Source organism: Budorcas taxicolor, chromosome 16 (assembly GCF_023091745.1).
Source record: "Budorcas taxicolor isolate Tak-1 chromosome 16, Takin1.1, whole genome shotgun sequence".
In the NCBI taxonomy this organism is placed as follows: Eukaryota; Metazoa; Chordata; class Mammalia; order Artiodactyla; family Bovidae; genus Budorcas; species Budorcas taxicolor.
This window is the reverse complement of record NC_068925.1, coordinates 67,969,309-67,991,952: the sequence shown is the minus strand read 5'-3', so window position 1 is coordinate 67,991,952 and position 22,644 is coordinate 67,969,309. Positions and strand designations below refer to the sequence as shown.

At 37.4% G+C, this 22,644-nt stretch overlaps 1 protein-coding gene across 1 annotated transcript in view; it reads right to left on the bottom strand.

Moving 5' to 3' along the window:
• The window catches only part of HMCN1 (hemicentin 1), a 537,345-nt gene that overhangs the window by 165,301 nt on the left and 349,400 nt on the right, over positions 1-22,644 (bottom strand). The window contains exons 41-46 of the mRNA XM_052653879.1: positions 18,846-19,021; positions 16,317-16,413; positions 9,166-9,288; positions 8,267-8,428; positions 5,828-6,109; positions 3,989-4,156 (exon numbers count right to left, since the gene is read on the bottom strand). Of these exons, the coding sequence (XP_052509839.1) occupies positions 3,989-4,156; positions 5,828-6,109; positions 8,267-8,428; positions 9,166-9,288; positions 16,317-16,413; positions 18,846-19,021 (1,008 nt within the window). The remainder of the gene's footprint in view (positions 1-3,988; positions 4,157-5,827; positions 6,110-8,266; positions 8,429-9,165; positions 9,289-16,316; positions 16,414-18,845; positions 19,022-22,644) is intronic.

Below are 22,644 nucleotides of genomic sequence, written 5' to 3'. Positions count from 1 at the left end.
AAACCCAGGTGACACCAAGCAAGAAATGGAGTTTCACAGAGGTGGTGTTTGAGCATAATCTTGAAAGGTAAGTATACTTTAACACAGAAAGGAGACAAAAGATACCACTGGAGGTAGGGTATGAGGATATAGAGGTGGAAAGTAGGTGTGGCACCTAAAACAGAACAGGGGGAGAAGATAGTGAGAGATGAAACCAGATGGAGTATGACCACTTTTGAGGATTCTGTGGGTCTTCAAACGCGATGTTAAGGAATTTAGCATTTATTATGTTCACTAAAGGCTATGGAAGCATGTAAACAAACAAAGTCATGCTATGATTCATACTTCAGAAAAACAACTGTGACAATGTTTAGGAAAAGATTCCCAGTTTTCCATGGAACATATGAAATGGAAACATTAGAAAGAACACTATACCAACAACCCAGATTGGAATGACATCAATTATACAAGGGATGGATGAAACCACGAAGACTGACAACCAGTTTTCAATTTGAGTTTCATGGAATTCTAGAGCTATTTATTTCAAAGTTTATGAGGGGCACCTCCCTTATTAGCATGACTCTGATTTTTTTTCCTCCTTATATTCTGAATTCTACATAATGAAGAAAGACTCTGGTAGACTGGGAATGAAACTGATATGCTGAAGGGTGTGATCTAGAGGAATATTCCTCCTAACGATCAAGGAAAGAGGAGTCAGCAAATGAGGCTGAAACGAAGCCAGCAGAGAACAAAGATATATATTGAAAGAGCAGAGTCCTTGAAATCATTTGAGAAGTAATTTCTAAGAACAAAATGTAAATCATTTCTTAGATTTTGTAATAATTTTTCATTTGGTATATTTTAGCTTAGTACCCTGAATTCGAACTAAAACAATTGAAATGGTTAAACACAATTTTCATGTAAATATTCACCTGGATCTGAAGTCATCAGGAATTTCCATCTGCTTCCTGTTTTTATAAACACAGCAAGTCCTCATTGATCTTTTTTTTTTCCTTTAAGCAACGTACATATCCTCAACCCACTGAAAGATGAAATGTATCTAGCATCTTACTTAGATAGAATGGATTACCAAATTGAGTCTTTTCTCTCAGTTGAATTTAAGTAAGCAAAATTGAATACAAAAATTCTCTAAACATGTCAAAAAACTTATATTAATTAAGAAAAGATTCAAGCACTCACTGCTACTTCAGATTAGTGAGACTGTGAGACCATAATATGATGCCAGTTGGGAGATATTATTAAAACAATACAACTTTTACAAGTCATTACCGGCTCAGCAAACCTCAACCTCATAAATCTCATGATCTTTCTTTTCTCTTTGTTTCCTGGTCCTCTCCCTCATTCCAGTAAAAGAAAAAGAAAAAAAAAAAAGATTTGACAGTAAGTTAGATGGAGACATTTCTTGTACCTATTAAATTTTTATAGTCAGCTATCTGTTTTTGGCAGGTAACTTCATAACAATGATAGAGGCTTCAACAATGAAAAACTTGACTTAACGTCTCAGGAGAACTAATCTTAATGAAACAGGAAAGTGCAACCGATCAAGGAACGAGAGTCATACGCCATTCATCTGATTCTCAGTCATCAACTGCACAACACACATGTTCAGACTGTAAAACTGAATGACTCCTCTGGCAGTGTCACAAGGTGAAGTACTTTTAATGTGTTCGCTCAGGGATCTCCATTTGCTAGTCAAGCAAAACAAAACTATACGATAAAACCAAAACACTAGTCCTGTGAATCTATTGTAAGCCAGAGCACATCACTCTGTCTTGACTTTTTCATTTCTGGGAGCTCTAATGTAGTTATATTTTAAAAGTTTCCTACTTTTTCAGCAAGAATGCAAAAACAAAAACAATACAAGGGTATTTGTAAGAGAAGAAGATAAAGTGTTCAGGTTTTTGTAACCAAATTATAATAAAATCTTTGCCATCAGTATGCATTCTCTAAGATCAACAGAGGATGGAAATCTCAAGAAAATGAATGCACTATAGGACATGGGAAAGCTTCCCAGGATAGGGAGACCCAAACTTTAGCAGGTTGTCTATGACAATAAAGGCAAACATGTTATTGGATGCTTAGGATATAAGCAGGCACTGTGTTAGCTGCTTTACACATATTAACTCATCTTTATAAAAACCCCTAAATACTACTAATATCTTCACTTACAAGTGAAGAACTGAGGTTAGCAAAGTGGAGTAACTTGCCTGAGGGCACAGATCTAGTATTGTAGGTAATGTGTGCACGCATGCTCAGTTGTGTCTCACTCTGTGACTCCAAGACTGGGGCCTGCCAGGCTCCTCTGTCTATGGGATTATCCTGGCAAGAATACTGGAGTGGATTGCCATTCTGCTTTCCAGGGGATCTTCCTGAGCCAGGGATCGAACCTGTATCTCCTGCATCAGTAGGCAGATTCTTTACCACTGGGAAGCCCATTATAGGCAATAATCATTGCTAATAATTATTTCTATTTATATATTTAATTATAGGCAATTAATATAATAACTACAGCAATGTACATTTCTCATTTAGTCCCTATCGTTTATAGACCAAGATCTTGAAGAAATTAATAATAGGATATTCAGATCTAATTCAAATACTAGGAAAATATCTTTTCTGAAAAATCCTTCAAAAGTGGGAATTTAAACTTTGAATACACTTAGGGGCAGGGAACTCATTACCTCTTAAAATAGTTCATCTTGACTTTCAACAACACAAATATTGTTTTAAAGTTATTTGTATTCAGACCCAAATCTGTCCCTAGAATTTTCCATACATTAGCATTACTTTTAACCTCTGGAACTACATAGAACCAACATAATCTGTTCTACCCATGGCTCTTCAAGTATTTAAATGTAATTTTCACTATGAGATCATAAGGTTACACAAAGCTTATTTTTTCAGATTAAATAGAATCAGGCATATAGCTTATTTTGCAATCATTGGCCATCATGGTTATCCTCCATGAAAATACTGTCAATAAATACTTCTTACATCTTCCTAATGAGTAAGATAAGTCCAGAGTACAACCAGTATTATCTTACTGGTAAAAACATATTCAGGTGGCAAAACATTGTATTTTCTTTTCATAATAAAACACCTTACACTGTTAATGCATACTTAATCACTAACACAATTCAGAGATCTTTTCATATGAAGAATTCTGAAGCAGTATCTCACCCTAATTTTCATCACTGGTTTTTGAAAGCAAGTACAGGAGTCTGCTTAACTTTCATTTTGTTAGGTTTAATTCAGAAGTTCCAGAATAAGATGTCTTTGAATTCAGATGTCTTCATTCAACACATTAGGTATTCTTGTAAGTACTCCTGCTTTTTATTACCCACAGACTTGGAGAGATTATTTTCTTAGTCTGTATCCAAGTCATTAGTGAAAGGAGCCAAGTGTAAATTCCAGGGGCATGCCCCAAGACATCTCTCGCCACACTTACACTGATCTATAAAGAATAAGATAATAGATTTTCCTACATAATTAGATGAGGAATCAGCAGAGTATCTTCTATAATAATGATAAAGTCTTAGCTCAAAAGAAACTATTCCATCTTGGAAATACAAATCTCACTTAGAATAGCCATGAATAAATTCAAACACTTTGTTTGAATATGGAGATACGTTATATAACATTATACCCTCTAGGCTCTGGTTTCAATTCCAGTACTTCATTTTTCACTTTTCAAATTAGTTTGTACTCATTCTAGCATGAATGCTCTGATATCCCCATGAATTAAGTAATAATCAAGTGCCAAGACTACTCTTTCAAAAGGATCAGAGATATTTAGAGATTTTCCCCATTGTCCTATAACTTCTGATGTCATTCCAAAGTTTTTTCTAATATGATCAGTGGGTATTATAGTAAGCAGTTAGCTCAAAAAAGGAAAAAAATAAAACATGGAGATATGAGAAATTAAGGAGAAGCTGTGGCCACAGGAAGCTAACCAGATCAATCACCAAGTTACAAGAATTTTTAATACCTGAGAGGATTCGCAGGGAACTGCTAAGGTTGACGGGCCACCCATCTTTAAGCCACGTAATGGAAGGCAGGGGAATTCCTGAAGCTTCACAATTTAGGGACACAGAGCTTTTTTCCACCACACTTATATTTTCAGGTGTCCTGTGGTTTCCAATGATGCTTGGAGGGGCTGTAAGACAAAGTACCAAATTCTAAATAGTTTATTCTTAAAAATGATTTTCTGGTCAACACTAGCAAAATAAACAGTGACAACAATGAGATGATGATGACGATGACTATGACAGTCCTGGAAGTGAAAATGTGAAGGAGTTGCCTGAGAGTCAGAGATCAACTAAGAGGGGCAGAGAGGGGGCACCCAGGAGCCTAGGGAAGACTGGAGTGACCAGCTCCTAGAAGGCAAGTGTGCCTTGTGGACGAAAACATGTGAAACACACAAAGTAGGCTGAGAAGACACGTTTGGGCCAAGAGCAGAGTACAGTCAGGATAGTCTAAGGAGGGGGTGGCAGGTCACATTGATCATACAGGCTTGGACAAGTGCAAGGGCTGCGTTAGAGGAGAACTGGCATGAAAATCCAATTAAGCCAGGACCAGAAGAGAGAGGGAACAAGGCTACACACAGGCCTTGAGTGCCTCTATATGGCCCTCAGTAGTCCAGAGAAAGTTACCCCTCCATCATGTTTTCCTTCTGTGCAGAGCAGGGCCAGTGGTACTCTGCTTTCAAGGTCTCACAGAACTGAAGCAAGCAGAGCACTGAGTCAACTGGAATTTATCATAATCTGAGATCTTGATTTCTCAACAGCAGTCTTGCCTAGGAAATTTTATGACAGCCACTCTTGTTAATACATCTGACCTAAATGTTCTTTCCTAGAGGATTGATCAAATAAAGTATGAAACATTCAAGTAATGTAATAAGCACCTGTTAAAAAGAATGAAAAAAACAAAACGCACAGTCTAACTAAAAGATATATAAGACTGATTTCTTTTCAATCATTAGCTTCGACTCACACATTGCTCGCAAACTATACTGGACTTTGTGGATGTTCTAACTGGAACTGTGTCACAAAACTAAGTCTATTAGATTTACCATTGATTCTATAGATTTAAAAACTCCAACTCAAATTATATGCATACAAATAGGTGTCATACACAAACAGAAGTATATGTGTGTCTGATCCATTCCTACTGACATTTATGCTCATTATTTAGAAGTTTAAACCTGATTTCAATATAACTTATGCCCAACTGAAGCTGAGTCAGTAAGCTATAAGGAATCTAGGGTTACACTTATCAAGTGAGCTAATGTGGAAAACACAGAATCAAGGAATATTACTTGGGATGGCATTGGATCAAAAGTATTTGAAGAAGATAATTATCGACTTCACAGTGTGTTTTTCTAAAAGAATATCCAATATATGCTTATTTCAGCAAAATAAGAAAAGGGAGGTTATCATGCTATCAGGCATAGCATGATAAGTGATGAGACTGATCTAAAGAAGTGGTATGTGTGTAGAAAATTGTTGCTGTTCAGTCACTAAGTTGTGTCCAACTCTTTGCAATCCCAAGGAACGCAGTATGCCAGGCTTCCTTGTCCCTTCCCTATCTTCTGGAATTTGCTCAAACTCATGTCCATTGAGTTGATTGTGTCATCCAGCCATCTCATCCTCTGTTGCCCCTTTCTCCTCCTGCCCTCAGTCATTCCCAGCATCAGGGTCTTTTCCAAATAGTAGAAAATAATAGACTATAAATAGAACACTCAACACCTGAGGTCTATATCTCCCATCCAGGAGGCTGTAGATTATATCAGCCAGTTAACAGACTTAAGGACCCTCTTTATACTTACTGTGTACACTTAAGTCATATTTTCTGTCAGTCATTCCTGCTATATTCATAGCAACACACACATAACGGCCTGTGTCCGACACATGAACGTTCTTCAGCTGCACAACACGACCTTCACCCATTATTTCCATTCCTCTTCCCTTTGTCAAAGGGCGGCCATCTTTCATCCAGGTCACTGCTGGCTGAGGAATACCTTCCACCTCACACTCCAAGGAAACGCTCTTTCCTCGAGTTACAATGATTTCAGTAGGGTGGCTACCACTGTTGGATATAGTTGGTCGAGCTGGGGAAGGAAAAAAAGAAAAGAAATAGGAAATATCTGCCTCAGATGAGGCATAGTACAGATGTATGGGCTGTGCTCAGTCGTGTCCGACTCTTTTTGACCTCATGGACTGTAGCCCGCCAGACTCCTCTGTCCATGGAATTTTCCAGGCAAGAATACTGGAGTGGGTTGCCATTTCCTTCTCCAGGGGATCTTCCCGATCCAGGGATTGAACCCACATCTCTTGCATCTCCTGCATTGGCAGGCAGACTCTTTATCCTGTACCACCTGGGAAGTCCAAGTCTTATATAAGAATTTTCATCAGGCAAAGTTAAATTCATTTTTGATGTCAAAAAATTAACTGCAAAGCAAAGACCTAGAACTAATAGTCATGGCATCGCCATATTGAGAGGTGGCATTCTTCTCCAATGTTTCTAAATGGGTTCATACCTAAACTCAGTAGAGTAAGGAAAGCAAGCTGCATTAGCTACTTTTCCTGCTTTGGAGACATTATACAAATATTTGAACTATCATCACTTGTAGCTCTAACCTATGTACGTCTTCCTAATACTAATTTAAAATGTGTATGATAATCTAGTTCATGACCCAAAGTCCATTACCAATTCCTTTCTTCCGCCCACTAGCGGAGTTAGAAAAACTGAGACTGTTTCTCCATCTTTAGAAATTGTGGTGACTGAACGAATCACTGTACACCTAAAAAGTCTGAATAGAGGTCTGCTGGCAGGGGTAAAGTGAGGGGGCAGATTTGTGAAATTTTTTGCTCTCCTGCTAAAACAGAAAGATAACATCCCTTCCCCTTCTTTTTGCCCTCAATGTGGACTTGTCACTACAAATACAGAAACCAGAATCTTGAGATCACAAAAGAAGGACCAGGAGAATCCTAGATCTCCTGTCCTGTCCTGCTAAAAGTAAGATGCTGACCAACTCCAGTGACTGCCAACCTCACCTTCTCATTATGTCAGAAAATAACTCTCTATTTGTTTAAGCCACTGATGGCCAGAGATTCTGTAACCTTACAGCTAAATTCACCTAATGGAACCTGATTCCAAGAAAGACGATTAAACGAACTCAAAGACATATGTGTGTGGGAAGGAAAATGGACCCATGTTAGTAATCCTGTGTTCGAGTGCCAATCCTGTCATACACAAGCCATATGACCTCAGCTAGTCATGAAAACTTCTCTGGGCTTAAGTTTTCACTGATATAAAAGGGAGGCCATATTTTTGTCTCATATCATAGTTCATGTAGAGATTAAATGAGGTAATGTAAATATTTTAAATACTTTAAAATTTTACATAAATTAAATAATCTTTAAAATGGGATATTTGGGGGAATTTGGGGAAGAATGGATACATGTATTTGTAGGCCTGAGTCCCTTCACTGTTCACCTAAAACTATCACAACTTTGTTAATCAGCTATACCCCAATACAAAATAAAAGTTTAAGTTAAACAAACAAACAAAAAAGGGATATTTTTACATACTGTAACTATGCCCAATGATAAAATGCCATTCTCCCCATTTCATGTCTACCATACTGCCCCAACAAATTATAGCCACACTGTGAGTCTGCCATCAGGAAGTTGATGCAGAATGGACAGCTGTATAACTGAATAAGTACTAGCTAGAAATAAATAACTGCTGTCTTGTTACGTCAACACAATTTAAACTTGTGGGTCTCATGAAAAGGTATAGCTATCCCTGAGTATCCAGAGGGGAATGGTTCCAGGATCTGACTAAGATACCAAAATCTGTGGATGCTCAAGTCCATTATATAGAAAATGGCACAGCATTTACATATAACCTTTGAACATCCTCTGTTAAACTTTAAATCATCACGAGATTATAATACCTTATAATGATATGTAAATAGTTGTAAATACAATGTAAATGGTATGCAAATAGTTGCCTGATGCCCAGAAAAATTCAAGTTTTGCTTTTTTTAAAAACTTTTTGGACATTGAAAAAAATACTTTTGATATGCAGTTGGTTGAATCCACGGATGTGGAATTTATGGATAAGGAGGGCCAGGGAGAGCCAGCTGTATAACTATACTACTTTGAATCTTAAAGATATAAAGAAAGAGTAAAAGAGAAGGATGGAAAAGTTGTTTTTTTTTTTTTAAATTGTGCCAAAGCCTGGCTAATCAATAACTTACTGTAAATTTGCAGACTGTAGTCTTTCTTTGCAGTCCCAGCAACATTCGATGCCATACATGAATAGAGCCCTGCATCAGATTTTTCTGCAATTGAAATCTGCAACTGCCTGCCTCCAGATAAAATTCTGACTCGCCCTGCAGAATCAGCCAGCACTGGGGAGCCTGCAAGAAAAACCAAGTGGCAGAATGTGAAACAAACATATAAGGTATTTGTGTATATACTTCTAATGAGTACAAATACATATTTATTTACTTCCTGTTCACATACTCAAAAGGCAGAGGGTACTGTATAATAATCTATGCAAAAAGGAAGAAGAGGAAGAGAAAGAAGAAGAGGAGGAAGAGAAGGCTATCTTCTGCAAACTTTTCTTTCAATCAATATTGTGTTTCAAGAAAACATACTTCGTAAAATAAATTTTTAAAAATCTCTAAGTAAAACAAAAATTATTTCTTAAATCAGCTAAAAATTTAGAAGATTTGGTACTTAAAGGAGACATATTTGTTGATGAATAACTGAAAATCTGTTGAACTTCAGAATTCAATTTAACATACATTACAAAACTGTCACATAGACCAAAAAATGCTTACTTTAGAAGATTATTTTTAAACCTATTTTAAAGAAGAAAAAAATAGTTAATTGAGTGCTGGATTTGTTATCAGTATAGCTGCCCTTTAAATTAATTTCTTCTTGGGAGTAGTCTCAAATCTGAAGATTTTCACCTTGACAGTACAGAATTATCCCATGAGGCACACTGAGCATAAAACAAGTATGCTGTGTAATATTTTAGTATGCAAACTTCAAATGAGTTTATTAATAAATTGGCATATTTTTCAAATTAAACATGAATTTATTTAATATTTATACTTAATTAAATAAATGTCAAAAGATGAAAACTAACCTTTCTTCTTCCAAAGGAGATTTGGGGGAGGAATACCACTTGATTCACACAATAGACTAATGAGGTGTCCTTCAATGACTGTAAGTTGAGCAACTTCATCAGAACCAGAAATATTTGGTGGTACTGAAAGATTTTTTTTAAAAAGGAAAAACACTATTTTAAGAACAATTATAAAATTTCCCTAATGCTTTGCATGATAAAAAAAAAAAGGTTCTCTCTCAAAAGGAATGAAGAAATAATCTAGCACTTGAAGCTGACATATCAACACCACATTAAAAGCCAATTGTAAGATATAGAATGAATATATAATAGCAGATTTCCCATTTTCACAGACATTTAATTATCAAAATACTCAGAGCAACATAAAAAGATGATATAGCATATTATGAATATTTAGACACGTTACATTTGAAAAATGAAGACATCTATTAAGTTTAAACTTAACCCAGCCAATTGCACCTGTGAGCTTTGATATCTCAGATGCTGAACAGAATCAAAAAGCATCAGGCACACAACATAAAGTAAAGAACAGAGGCCAAGCTTCCCAGGTGGCTCAGTGGTAAAGAATCTGCTTGCCGAGCAGGAGATATGGGTTCGATCTCCGGGTAGAAGAGACTCCCTGGAAAAGGAAATGGCAACCCACAACAGTATTCTTGCCTGGGAAATCCCATGGACAGAGGAGGCTGGCAGGCTACAGTCCACAGGGTCGCAAGAGTTAGACATGGCTTAGCAACTAAACAATGAAAAACAGAGGTGAGGAATTTGATCTAAGAAACAGATATGTTACCAATCCTAGGTTGCACAATCTGTCTCCCCACTGGCCTCCAGCCTCTTCTTGGAACCTTCAAAGTGAATCGACTACCCAAACTTTTCTCTAAGAGGCTGAGTCTGCATTTGCTGGCCAAATTCTCCCCTTGGACACTGTTCTGGCTGCAGTATTATCACATGATAGATGCCTGTTCTCCTAAGCTCCTGGGAGTTGAGGAGTGGGAGAATCCTCCTCACCATCAAATGCAGCTTCCAGCCATTGTTAAACCACCTCCACGAAACTCTCTATTCCTTTGAGGCTCATATCATCCATTTACTTCCCTTTCTCTTTCTCTTCACTCTCTGTGAACCTGTCATTCTTTTTCCTTCACTGAACAATTTGGTACTTGTTTCCATCCCTTCTCTTCACACTGAAGACCTGTCATCATTCTGTATAAACTCAACTGCCACGTCTAAACATCTGACTACTCAGTTTCTTGATCTGCTCATCACTTTCTCCATCAAAAGCCATACACTTTTCACCATCTAGAACATTTCTCCTATTAATTTATAAATGTAGGTCACATCCTATCCTTACAGCTCCTTCACTTCAAGTATTCCCAACTCTCAATTCAATGACCTAGTTGAATGGCAAGTCTTTAAACCTTTCAGAAGCCGCCCAATCTACTATCGACTCTTTTATTACTGACTTCACTATCCAGCTTTGATTTTATGTTCAATAATTTCAACTAGTTTTCTGCCAATATTCGCAACTGCCCCACACTGTTGTGTTTCCTACTTGGCAATACCATTTCTTGAGATAAATCCTATACTCTGTCATAACCTATACCACACATGAAATATCTACAGAAGAAAATGACAGCTACACAGATTGCCACCAACTATAAATCCATGACCTCCAAATCAAATTCCCCTCATTCCCATGAGTGAGTATCACTTACATTAATACAAATATTTGCAAACATGTATCTGTAATGCAGATAGTGTCTGAGATCTGGACTTTTATATCTGACTAGATTTTAAAAATTGATTTATCAGTAGATCCTTATTGGTTACCTATTTTAAATATAGCAGAGTGTACATGTCAATCCCAAACTCCAAACCCCCACTTCCCCCGGTAACCATAAATGCATTCTCTAAGTCTGTTTCTATTTTGTAAATAATTCATTTGTATCATTTTTTAGATTCCACATACAAAGAATATCACGTGATACTTGTCTTTCTCTGTCTGACTTACTTTACTTAGTATGATAATCTCCAGGTCAATCCAGTTCAGTTCAGTTCAGTCATTCAGTCGTGTCTGACTCTTTGCGACCCCATAAACCGCAGCACACCAGGCCTCCCTGTCCATCACCAACTCCCGGAGTCTACCCAAACCCATGTCCATTGAGTCAGGGATGCCATCCAACCATTTCATCCTCTGTCATCCTCTTCTCCTCCTGCACTCAATCTTTCCCAGCATCAGGGTCTTTTCAAATGAGTCATCTCTTCACATCAGGTGGCCAAAGGATTGGAGTTTCAGCTTCAGCATCAGTCCTTCCAATGAATACTCAGGACTGATCTCCTTTAGGATGGACTGGTTGGATCTCCTTGCAGTCCAAGGGACTCTCAAGAGTCTTCAACACCACAGTTCAAAAGCATCAATTCTTCACCACTCAGCTTTCTTTACAGTCCAACTCTTACATCCATACGTGACCACTGGAAAAACCATAGCCTTGACTAGATGGACTTCTGTTGGCAAAGTAGTGTCTCTGCTTTTTAATGCGTTGTCTAGGTTGGTCATAACTTTCCTTCCAAGGAGTAAGCATCTTTTAATTTCATGGCTGCAATCACCATCTGCAGCGATTTTGGAGCCCAGAAAAATAAAGTCTGACACTGTTTCCACTGTTTCCCCATCTATTTCCCATGAAGTGATGGGACCAGATGCCATGATCTTCATTTTCTGAATGTTGAGCTTTAAGCCAACTTTTTCCCTCTCTCTTTCACTTTCATCAACAGGCTCTTTAGTTCTTCTTCATATTCTGCCATAAGGGTGGTGTCATCTGCATATCTGAGATTATTGATATTTCTCCCGGCAATCTTGATTCCAGCTCGTGCTTCTCCAGCCCAGCGTTTCTCCTGATGTACTCTGCATAGAAGTTAAATAAGCAGGGTGACAATATACAGCCTTGACGCACTCCTTGTCCTATTTGGAACCAGTCTGTCATTCCATGTCCAGTTCTAACTGTTGCTTCCTGATCTGCATATAGGTTTCTCAAGAGGCAAGTCAGGTGGTCTGGTATTCCCATCTCTCTCAGAATTTTCCACAGTTTATTGTGATCCACACAGTCAAAGGCTTTGACATAGTCAATAAAGCAGAAATAGATGTTTTTCTGGAACTCTCTTGCTTTTTCCATGATCCAGCGGACGTTGGCAATTTGATCTCTGGTTCCTCTGCCTTTTCGAAAACCAGCTTGAATGTCAGGAAATTCACGGTTCATGTATTGCTGAAGCCTGGCTTTGAGAATTTTAAGCATTCCTTTACTATCGTGTGAGATGAGTGCAATCGTGTGGTAGTTTGAGCATTCTTTGCCATTGCTTTTCTTTGGGACTGGAATGAAAACTGACCTTTTCCAGTCCTGTAGCCACTGCTGAGTTTTCCAAATTTGTTCTGTTTTAAATATAGCAGTGTGTACATGTCAATCCCAAACTCCAAGTCTACCCTTTGCACCCGCACTTCCCCCTGGTAACCATAAATTCATTCTCTAAGTCTGTTTCTGTTTTGTAAATAAGTTCACCAGGTCCATCCATGTTGCTGCAAACGGCATTATTTCATTCTCTTAAATGGCTGAGCAACACTCCACTGTACACACGTACTACTTCTTCTTTATCCACTCATCTGTCAATGGACATTTAAGTTGCTTCCGTGTCTTGGTTATTGTAAATAGAGCTGCTATGAACACTTGTAAGCATGTATCCTTTTGAGCCACATTTTTCTCCAGTTATATGCCCAGATGGAGGATTGCTGGATCAGATGGGCGCTCTATTTTTAGTTTTTTAAGGAACCTCTGTACTGTCTTCCATAGAGGCTGCACCAGTTTACATTCCCATCAACAATGTAGGAGGGTTGCCTTTTCCCCACACCCTCTCCAGCATTTATTTGTAGATTTTCTGATGATGGCCATTCTGACGGGTGTGAGGTGATATCTCCTTAATAGTTTTAATATGCATCTGTCTAATAATCAATGATGCTGACCATCTTTATATCTGTCTACTTAATATCTCAATGTGGGTGCCTTAGAGGGATTCTCAAACTCAACTTGTCCTAAACTGAACCTTTGTTCCCTCTCCAAGGGGAGGACGTTACTGTCCACACAGGCCAGCTGATCAGCCCAAACCAACATCCATCTTTTACCCCTTCCAGTTTCCATACCTCTCAATGTAATCAACCAATTCTATTAATTCAATTTCTTAAAAACTTCATTAATTTAATACTAAAAAACTAGTTTACTGGCTTTCTTCTTAAAATACAAATCTGAATGCCCCAGTCCTCCTTTGAATTCCATTAGTGGTGATGTATCACCTTGAGAATCAAATCCATACTTTTAAAATTGATTTTAGAGTTCCTCTTCTATATGCCCCTTTTAATCTTTCCTACCTAATATTATATCTTCTTATTCTCCTCTGAGCCACACTAGGCTCCATAGTGAATGCTGTTTCATTCGTTGAATACAGACAATGTTCATCTTCAGAGAGCTAACACCTACTCATCCTTAAAACCTCAGTTAGATGTCACCAGCTCCCTGCTATGTCTTCCCAAAAAATCTCCTGTGATAACTCTTAGGAGACAATTTTAACAATCTTCTGAAAGGTGTTTCTACACCAGCAGACCCTAAGTTCTGTGTGACCAGTGTCACTATCCTTCTTATGAACCTACCTATGCTTACACATGGCATAGTGCCCAGATCACAGAGTCACACCATAAGTAATTTTTGAGTGAATCCAGTCTTAAAGTCTCAACTTTGCTTTATCATTCATTCTTACGTCTAACTGCTTTCCTCTTTAAGAGGCACAGGTCTACTCATCTCTTAAGTACACTTTGTAGTTTATGTCTCATTGGACTTCTCTGCAGTGTGTGCCATTATGCATTCATTTACCCATTCATATATATATGTCCAACCTATTTCCTGTTTGCATTCTTCTTCTGGGAACAACACTGTCCTGGGTTTCCACAATAGAAGTTATACCCAGTTTTATTCCTACCTCTTTGACAAATGTTCCAACTGTTTCCCATCTGGGATTTCTTTTTCTGTCTCCTTTCTTACATGGTATGTGAGAGTCATTCTGCACAGTACTCTTCTATACATATTCTTTTTACTCTCTCTAAGCAATAAGCCATGAAATTAAAAGATGCTTGCTCCTTGGAAGAAAAGCTATGACCAACCTAGACAGCATATTAGAAAGCAGAGATGTTACTTTGCTGACAAAGGTCCATCTAGTCAAAGCTATGGTTTTTCCAGTAGTTAGGTATGGACTTGAGAGTTGGACCATAAAGAAAGCTGAGCACTGAAGAATTGATGCTTTTGAACTGTGGCGTTGGAGAACACTCTTGAGAGTCCCCTGGACTGAAAGGAGATCCAACCAGTCTATCCTAAAGGAAATCAGTCCTGACTATTCATGGCAAAGACTGATGCTGAAGCTCCAATACTTTGGCCACCTGATGCAAAGAAGTGACTCATTGGAAAAGACTCTGATGCTGGGAGGGATTGGGGGCAGGAGGTGAAGGGGACGACAGAGGATGAGATGGTTGGATGGCAGCACCGACTCAATGGACATGAGTTTGAGTAAACTCCAGGAGTTGGTGATGGACAGGGAGGCCTGGCGTGCTGTAGTCCATGGGGTCGCCAAGAGTCGGACACGACTGAGTGACTGAACTGAACTGACTGATAAATCAACTGTATTTCAATATAGTAAACTTTAGAAATATAAAGAACTAAAAATAAAATTATATTTTGTTGTACAATTTTTAAAAAGTGAATTCTTCACCTCACTTTCTAATTGATCATCACTCCGGATTTTTCCTTTTCACTTCTTTTTTCAACCTTTACTTGATAACACTTAGCAGTGTCTTGTCCATGTTGGGACGTATATGAATATTTTTCCCACTTGAGAGAAATAAGAGAAGGGAAGTAAAGGAAACATAGAGGGAGAAAAAGGATGGAAAGAAGTAGGAAGAGAAGTTAATAATATGTAACTTGTTGTTTAGTCACTAAGTTGTGTCTGACTCTTTTGCAACCCCATGAATTACAGTCCGCCAGGCTTCTCTGTCCATGGAATTTCCCATTCAAGAATACTGGAATGGGTTGCCATTTCCCCTCCAGAGGATCTTCCTGACACTGGGATTGATCCTGCTTTTCCTGTTTGGCAGGTGGATTATTTACCACTGAGCCACCTAGGAAGCCCAATATGCAACTAATATGTAATAAATATAAATTTAGTACATAATAAATTTTAGTATTTAAAAGTAAAGGAATTCCTTTATAGGATAAATGATTACACTTCTCATAATTTTCAAGATTTTTTAAAAATGATAATAACGATTTATAATTAAGCTATTCTCTAAGTAAATGCGTAGTTTTAAACAATAGTTGTTCTCCATTGGAATCAGATTACTTTCTCTACTTATTTTTATTTTAAAATGTGGTTTTTAATTAACTTCTATAATCAAAGTTATATTTCATGTCATTACCTCAATAATTAAAATGTTTAAACAAATATAATCAAAATTAATAGTGCTTAGTATGTTATAAATGAATGTAAACAAGTACTTAAAAGTTGATTATTTGGGAAACGGGAACACTTTTTAACAACTGGCAGACAACCACAGCTAACATAAAAGTTGCAATTATTCCTAAAAACTATCTTAGTAACAAACAAATTATCTTACTAATTTATTAAAACTTCAAGTGAGTATAGCATTTCACATTCGTCAGCAGAGTAACCTCATCTCTCTCCCCAACTGCACGTGCTCTTTGTCTTTCTCACAGGCTAAATTCACATACATAATTTGACCTTCTGACATTTTCAATTAACCAACATGCTCTCTGCTCACGAAGAATGCTCAATCATTAGCATATCCTGGCTCTAGAAGCTAGAGGGCATGTTAATCAGTCAGGAGAGGAGAACATCAAAGTTACAGTGATCTACATACTTAGGTTCAGGAAATCTATTTAGTTGCCCTTGAATTAAGTATGTAAGCTGATATTCAGGACAACTCAGCATCATTTAAACATATTAATTAATATCATCTATGTATTATTTATGTGGTTGTCAGTTTAAGAACTGATACAAACAATGAAAGGTCAGACCACAAGCTGAATCATTTAAGGGCTGATCTCACTTACCCCAAATGTTGACATTATAGTTCTTCTCAGTTTTTCCTGCAACATTTGTGGCTTCACAAGTGTAGCGACCACTATCTTGAACCTGAGCATCTTCAATCTAAAACCAAAATCATGCTTTGAAACCACAGTTTATATTTTGTAATTAATTGGGGTTTTATATTAATGTTGCTTGTGATATCTGATTTTTCATTTGTTCTGAAGGTTTTCAAACATAAAAAGTTGAGAAAATAGTATTGGGTTAGCCAAAAAGTTTGGTCTATTTTTTACTTAAGATGTTATGAAAAACTCAAATGAACTTTTTGGCAAATCCAATAAAATTGATAGCTATATGCTGATTACCCACATTCAACACTTATCAAGATTCAACAATTATCACTTACATCATACCTTGTTTTAATCTCATTAACTTTAGTGGTTGAAGGTCTAGAAAGGTCTTTTAAATATGATTAAGATAAAATAGCACCAAAAAAAACCCCACAATTAACCTTTGAATGAGTTATTTATGGCTTTAAATATACAATTTTTATATGTCCAGGACACTCTTCAGTAAAATAACACCCTTACTCTATTGCTTTCTTCTATATGACGTTTAAAAGCTCCTTCAAGTCAACCATTATACTCAATTAGTCTTAAACTCCTAGTACCAAGTTTGGTGCTTGGTAGATAATTGAGTATCAGTAAATATTTTCCATAGATTTATCTGCAACATACATGAATACTTATCCATCATTTATTCACAGACCTTTCAGCAGTTATTGAGAATCTTGTACTAGGTACTACAGATAGAAGATACTAAGAAATATAGCGTAACATATGGTTTCTGCCTTGAGTTTGCAATCTAGCTGATAATATAAAGCATGTGAATATAAAAAAGAGTTTAATGATAAACAAGGTGTAAATAATATAAGATACTATAAGAGGTATAACAAATAATATATAATTGACAGCTAACTTTGAAATAAATTGCTAGAATATTCAAACGAGGGTGAATCATTGGAGTTGCAGTCATCACTGAAAGTATTTAGTCTTCACTAGTTCTCATTTCCAAGAAGTCTTCTCCCTACATCCCTTCCTCTGGACCCATACATTCCAGGGTGCCTGGGTGGCCTTGTTGGTGGAGATTCAGTGGACCCCAGGATTTCTTCATTCCCTCTCTCCTGGCTTCCCAACTCCACTGGGATCTGTGCTCTGAAGAAATGAACTCCTCCACTCACTGAAATCGCTAAGACAGTTCTAATCAAGTACAGCTCTCCCTGAGCAGTGCTGGGACTTATGTTAATATAATCATCTCCCTCCATCATTCAGTCAGTGCTGAGGTTTGAGAATTCTAGCTGCTTTCTAGAACTCTAGGCTCTGCTTCTGAGAAAAGGCAGCACTTTTGGCCTTTATTTTCCCTCTGTAACTCAACTGACTTATCTCACTTCCTCCATCAGTGACTCCATCATTACAGGACTGTAATTTTGAAAGAGTCCATTCTCTTGCCTCTGATACACACATTCACGCTCCCTCCCACTCTCTCTTATACTTCTACTTGTGGAAGTTTCTTAGCTTCCCTTCATGCTGACAATTTTCATTCACTTCTCAAGACTCTGTTTGACAGTGAAAACTTTCTTTTATCAAGAAGCCATGTGGTATAGTGGTTAGTAGCATGGATTCTGAAGTTATACTTTTATATTCAAATCCCATTTCTGCCACTTAGTAACTGTGGGCAGATTACTTAGCCATTCTCTCAATTCTACATAGGGTTATTATGAGGATTTTATAAACATTCCAGTGGCCTGTTAGCTTCCTGAATCCTAATTCCTTAGGCTGACCTTCCATTTTAGTTCTTATTTCACTCAAATCAGCCCTGTCAACAGTATTTCCAAAATTTACTTTGTTAAATTGTTTCAGTATCGTGAGTTTACTTGCTGGTCACAATCAGGTCTTTTGTCCCATCTCCCCATAAAAAGCCAAATAGCCATCCAAGACTATTCTAGGCAACCATAACCTTACTTTTTGCTATCTTTCCCAAATGTACTGTCTGTATCATCCACTGGGTAAGTAACTTAGAGCCTTATAACACTTAGCTGCATTTTTCAATTAGGCTGCTAGATTTTCATATATTATATAAAATTGGAAATAATTTTATATGTATATATATATAGGATATACATATTTATATAGAATTGGAAAATTTTGCATAAATGTGTCACTCTTTATTGCATCCCTGTGCAGAGCACCTAGAATGGGTATTCGCTGATTGGTTGGATGACTGAAATGATGCATTCCTTAGAATGTTTCTATCATATTTTGCTAGAAGCATTTTTTGAATGGCTTCTGCCTTCAAATATGAATTGACATTTAAATATTTAAATCTTACTAGGCATACATTAGAAAAAATATCACAAACCTCAAAAGGGTTCCTAGACTTTTAGAGGATAAATTTAGTAGGATACTTATAAAGTTTAACAGTGCACTGTTTTGATAGGAGTAATATTAAAGCGATGATCTTAGAAATAGAAGAAGTAAATGAGTCTCTAGCCTTACCTTCAGCACACTGCCATTTTCAGTAACACTGAGACCTGGCTTCTTCAACAAGGGGCGGCCATCTTTTAGCCAGGTCAGAGTCGGTGGGGGAATAGCATCACTTCGACATAGCAACTCCACAGCTTGGCTAATGAGGGCAGAGACGTTCTGTTCTTCTCCCATAATATTTGGTGCAACTAAGTGAAAGATGGGTTTTCCCTCAGGATAAAAGAGGCCAGCACACTGCTTATCTTTATTCATCATCAGGACATATACTGAATAACTTTATTAGTCCTTTTAAGATGTAGGATCACAGTAATTCTAGCATACCCTCTTTGCATCACTTGGTTCAGAATCAAGTGTTCATAAATCACTGATTAAAGTGTTCCTGTTGAACAAAAATAGTTTTTCACTAACTCTTCGTGCAAAAAAGTTTTAGAACTGGAAGTTCTCACCAAGTGCCCATTTAAGAAACTTCTTGAACTCGAAGTCACCCCTTAAGATTTTCAAAGTATTAAATCACTCATGAAATATTTTGGAAATAACAATGAATTAAAAGCAAATATATTTTTGATGCTCATTTATATATTTTTTTGCAAAATAAAATAAATTTCGTACACATAGAGGCAAAATAAAAATCGAGTTGAAAGGGATCATCCTGTCCCACCTCTCAGCGTGCAAAATATAAGATGGGTGAGAGATAAGACCGTATGTGAAATAACATGATTCTATGGAATAAAGGCCATGTGGGATAACTAAATCAGTGACCAGCTGCACAACACATAGCTACATAAAAAGAAGAAATGAGTTGAAATTTTAATGAGATTAAAATGAGAATTCCCTGGCTATAAGGCTTGTCAGATGCTGAAGTATGTTCTTGGAGGAGTTTAAGGAATCGCCTTCCCTTGGGTATATTAAAAAATAGAGTAAACAATCATTTGTCTTAGATGGTCTAGGTAGAGCCCTGCCAAGAATGAGAGGGTGGGCTTCATAAGCTCTCAAGGCCTCTTTCAGGCCTGTATTTATAATAATTTAAAAACATGAACTAATACCGAAATCAGGTCTGTTATTAAAGGGCGACTCCAAAAAAGCACAAAGGGGAATTTGCCCGGCCATTTCTCACTAAATTCTATAACTATTTAGGATTGTAAGAAACATGCCATATTTGTAGTTTTTTGTTTTTGTTTTTACAAGAAAGGCAAAGTTTCACTGAAATGAATCCTAAAGGATTTTTCCAAATGCATGGGGAGGAATACGGTGCTTGTGTAAAGAACATTTTAACAGCCCGTTAGCCATTGCATCTGACTTGACACCGCTGCATGTGGCAAAATGACAATGGACTTTAGCTAGTAACATGTTTTTTCCTGTGGATTTTAGCTAATAACATGTTTTTCTGTATCCAGGAGATTTCTCTGCTACACAGGAAAAGGCATACAAACTAGAGGGTACTTTCTTATGCTTTTTCTGGATGCAGGACTTGCGCTAAACCCAAAGGAATTGATGCTAACAAAAGAAATTTCATGCACAATGGTTGGAACAGACCAGTGGAGCATTTGGGCAGAGATCTGTGATGTCCATTCTGCTGAATTTAATAGCACACACAGATACTGGCTCTCCATCAGCTTAAATTTATCTACGGTGACAGAAAAGAGTGGGATTATTTTTAACATGTGAGACAACAGAAAAAGATACGTGACTAGTCTGAGATGAAAACTTCTATAATCTCAGCAAAATGAGCACGAGTGCCATCTTCTATTATGAAAAAATATATATCTTCACCAGACTTTGCATAAAGAGTCCTAAATAGAAGAGCATATTTCATAGCTTGGAAATAATTTCAGGAAAAGTCTGGTCTCTGGATAAAAATGTACCATGACTGTGTGAGTGAAAGTCGCTCAGTCATGTCTGACTCTTTGCAACCCCATACAATTCTCCAGGCCAGAATACTGGAGTCCATACAGTCCATGGAATTCTCTAGGCCAGAATACTGTAGTGGGTAGCCTTTTCTTTCTCCAGGGGATCTTCCCAACTCAGGGTTTGAACACAGGTCTCCGGCGTTGCAGGTGGATTCTTTACCAGCTGAGCCACAAGGGAAGCCCCATGACTATGTAAAACATGTTTATCTTAGATTACTTGTAGACTTTATAAAAGAGCATGGATTCTTTAGGACTGCTTATAGACGTAAATGTCAGAAATAATTCAAGAGAGCGGAATGTTAATTTCCAAATAGTTTTCCTTTAATTACTTTTCTCACAGCTAAGTGAGTGAGTCAAGCTCCAAAGGAAATCAAGTTTTTAACACTGAGAGGAAAAATATAAAAACAAAAGAGTGTTTGTTCCTTAACATAAATTAAAGTAAATCTAATCATAGTTGAGGATACATATTACCAAAGCCCATCTATTTTTTTCTGCCCTGTCTTTCATTTCCAACTTTTTGTTTAGTCTGAGAAGAGAAAAGCTTCCACCCTTTAGATTCCTGGGTTTCTTAGATGATATCTCTATTCTGCTTTGCAGTCACATTGCTTAGGAACGGGTATATTGGGCCTCTTTCTCATCCTGTGCATTATGCCTGTGACATGTAAGTAATCAAGTCAGAATTGCCATGGGGTTATGCTTGTGGAGATGCTGGGGAATGTGTGATTGCTAAGAAAGCTCTCTGAGATTCAGGTTAAAGGAAAGGTACTGCAGGAATCGAAATCATTTAAAAACTCAATTCTCATCATACTGGTGCTTGGGGCTGGGTGCACTGGGACGACCCAGAAGGATGGTACGGGGAGGGAGGAGGGAGGGGTTTCAGGATGGGGAACACGTGTATAGCTGTGGCGGATTCATGTTGACGTATGGCAAAACCAATACAATATTGTAAAGTAATTAACCTCCAATTAAAATAAATTTATATTAAAAAATAATAATAAAGAAAAAAAATAAAAACTCAATTCTCTCGTTTCAGCACTTCAGAATACAGTAAAGCATCCTCCAAATTTATACCAAGGAGAAACGGTTACTATTCTTGTAACTGTAGGGATAGCTATTTTATCCAGTATGTGCTCCTTTTACACCCCTACACTCTATAATGTGAATCTGAACTTATCTTTGGCCATGAGCAACAAACCAACCCGAGATTGCCAAAGTTAATACCACAAATTTAGGAATCTAATGCAGGGGCATAATATAAATAGTAGAGGGTAGATTGGAGGCTAATTTCAAATTTAAATGTTTTAACTTGACACTTCATTAACATGTGAAATATATAAGCGTAGCAAGCTACTAAACACACACATTTTCAAACACACGTTCATGTCAGCTAGCCTCTTGACTTTTACTACAGAGGGAGTCTGGTTTCTGGACTAAAAGACTTGTATGAGAGTATCTTAACAAAATCTTAAAGAATAGTCATGCACATCTTCATAACTCCTGGAAAATATCAACTCTCTATCACCTCTCAAGTCCACTTTTGACATTAATCAATGCAGAAATGGAAACAGCCAAGGCCAGATTTTCAGTGTTAACTAAAACCCAGTGAATACCAATGGCAATCCTGGGCTTGGCTTGCTCATGACTAAAGGAGCTATTGTGTCACAAACTTAAACTGATGAATCATCCTCTAAAAACAGTTTAGACTGGAAACATTCCAATTCTTCATAAAGCATAAAAGTGATCCAATAAGGGAAGGAGTTTCTTGCGATTGCGCATTTTAGAATCTCTGTTATCTCAGACAAAGAGCACCAACAAACCTGGAGGCTGAATACCCACACATGTCAACTGCAGAAGCAACAAAAATGGGGGATGCATACAAATTACGGATAGTTTATTGATGCCAA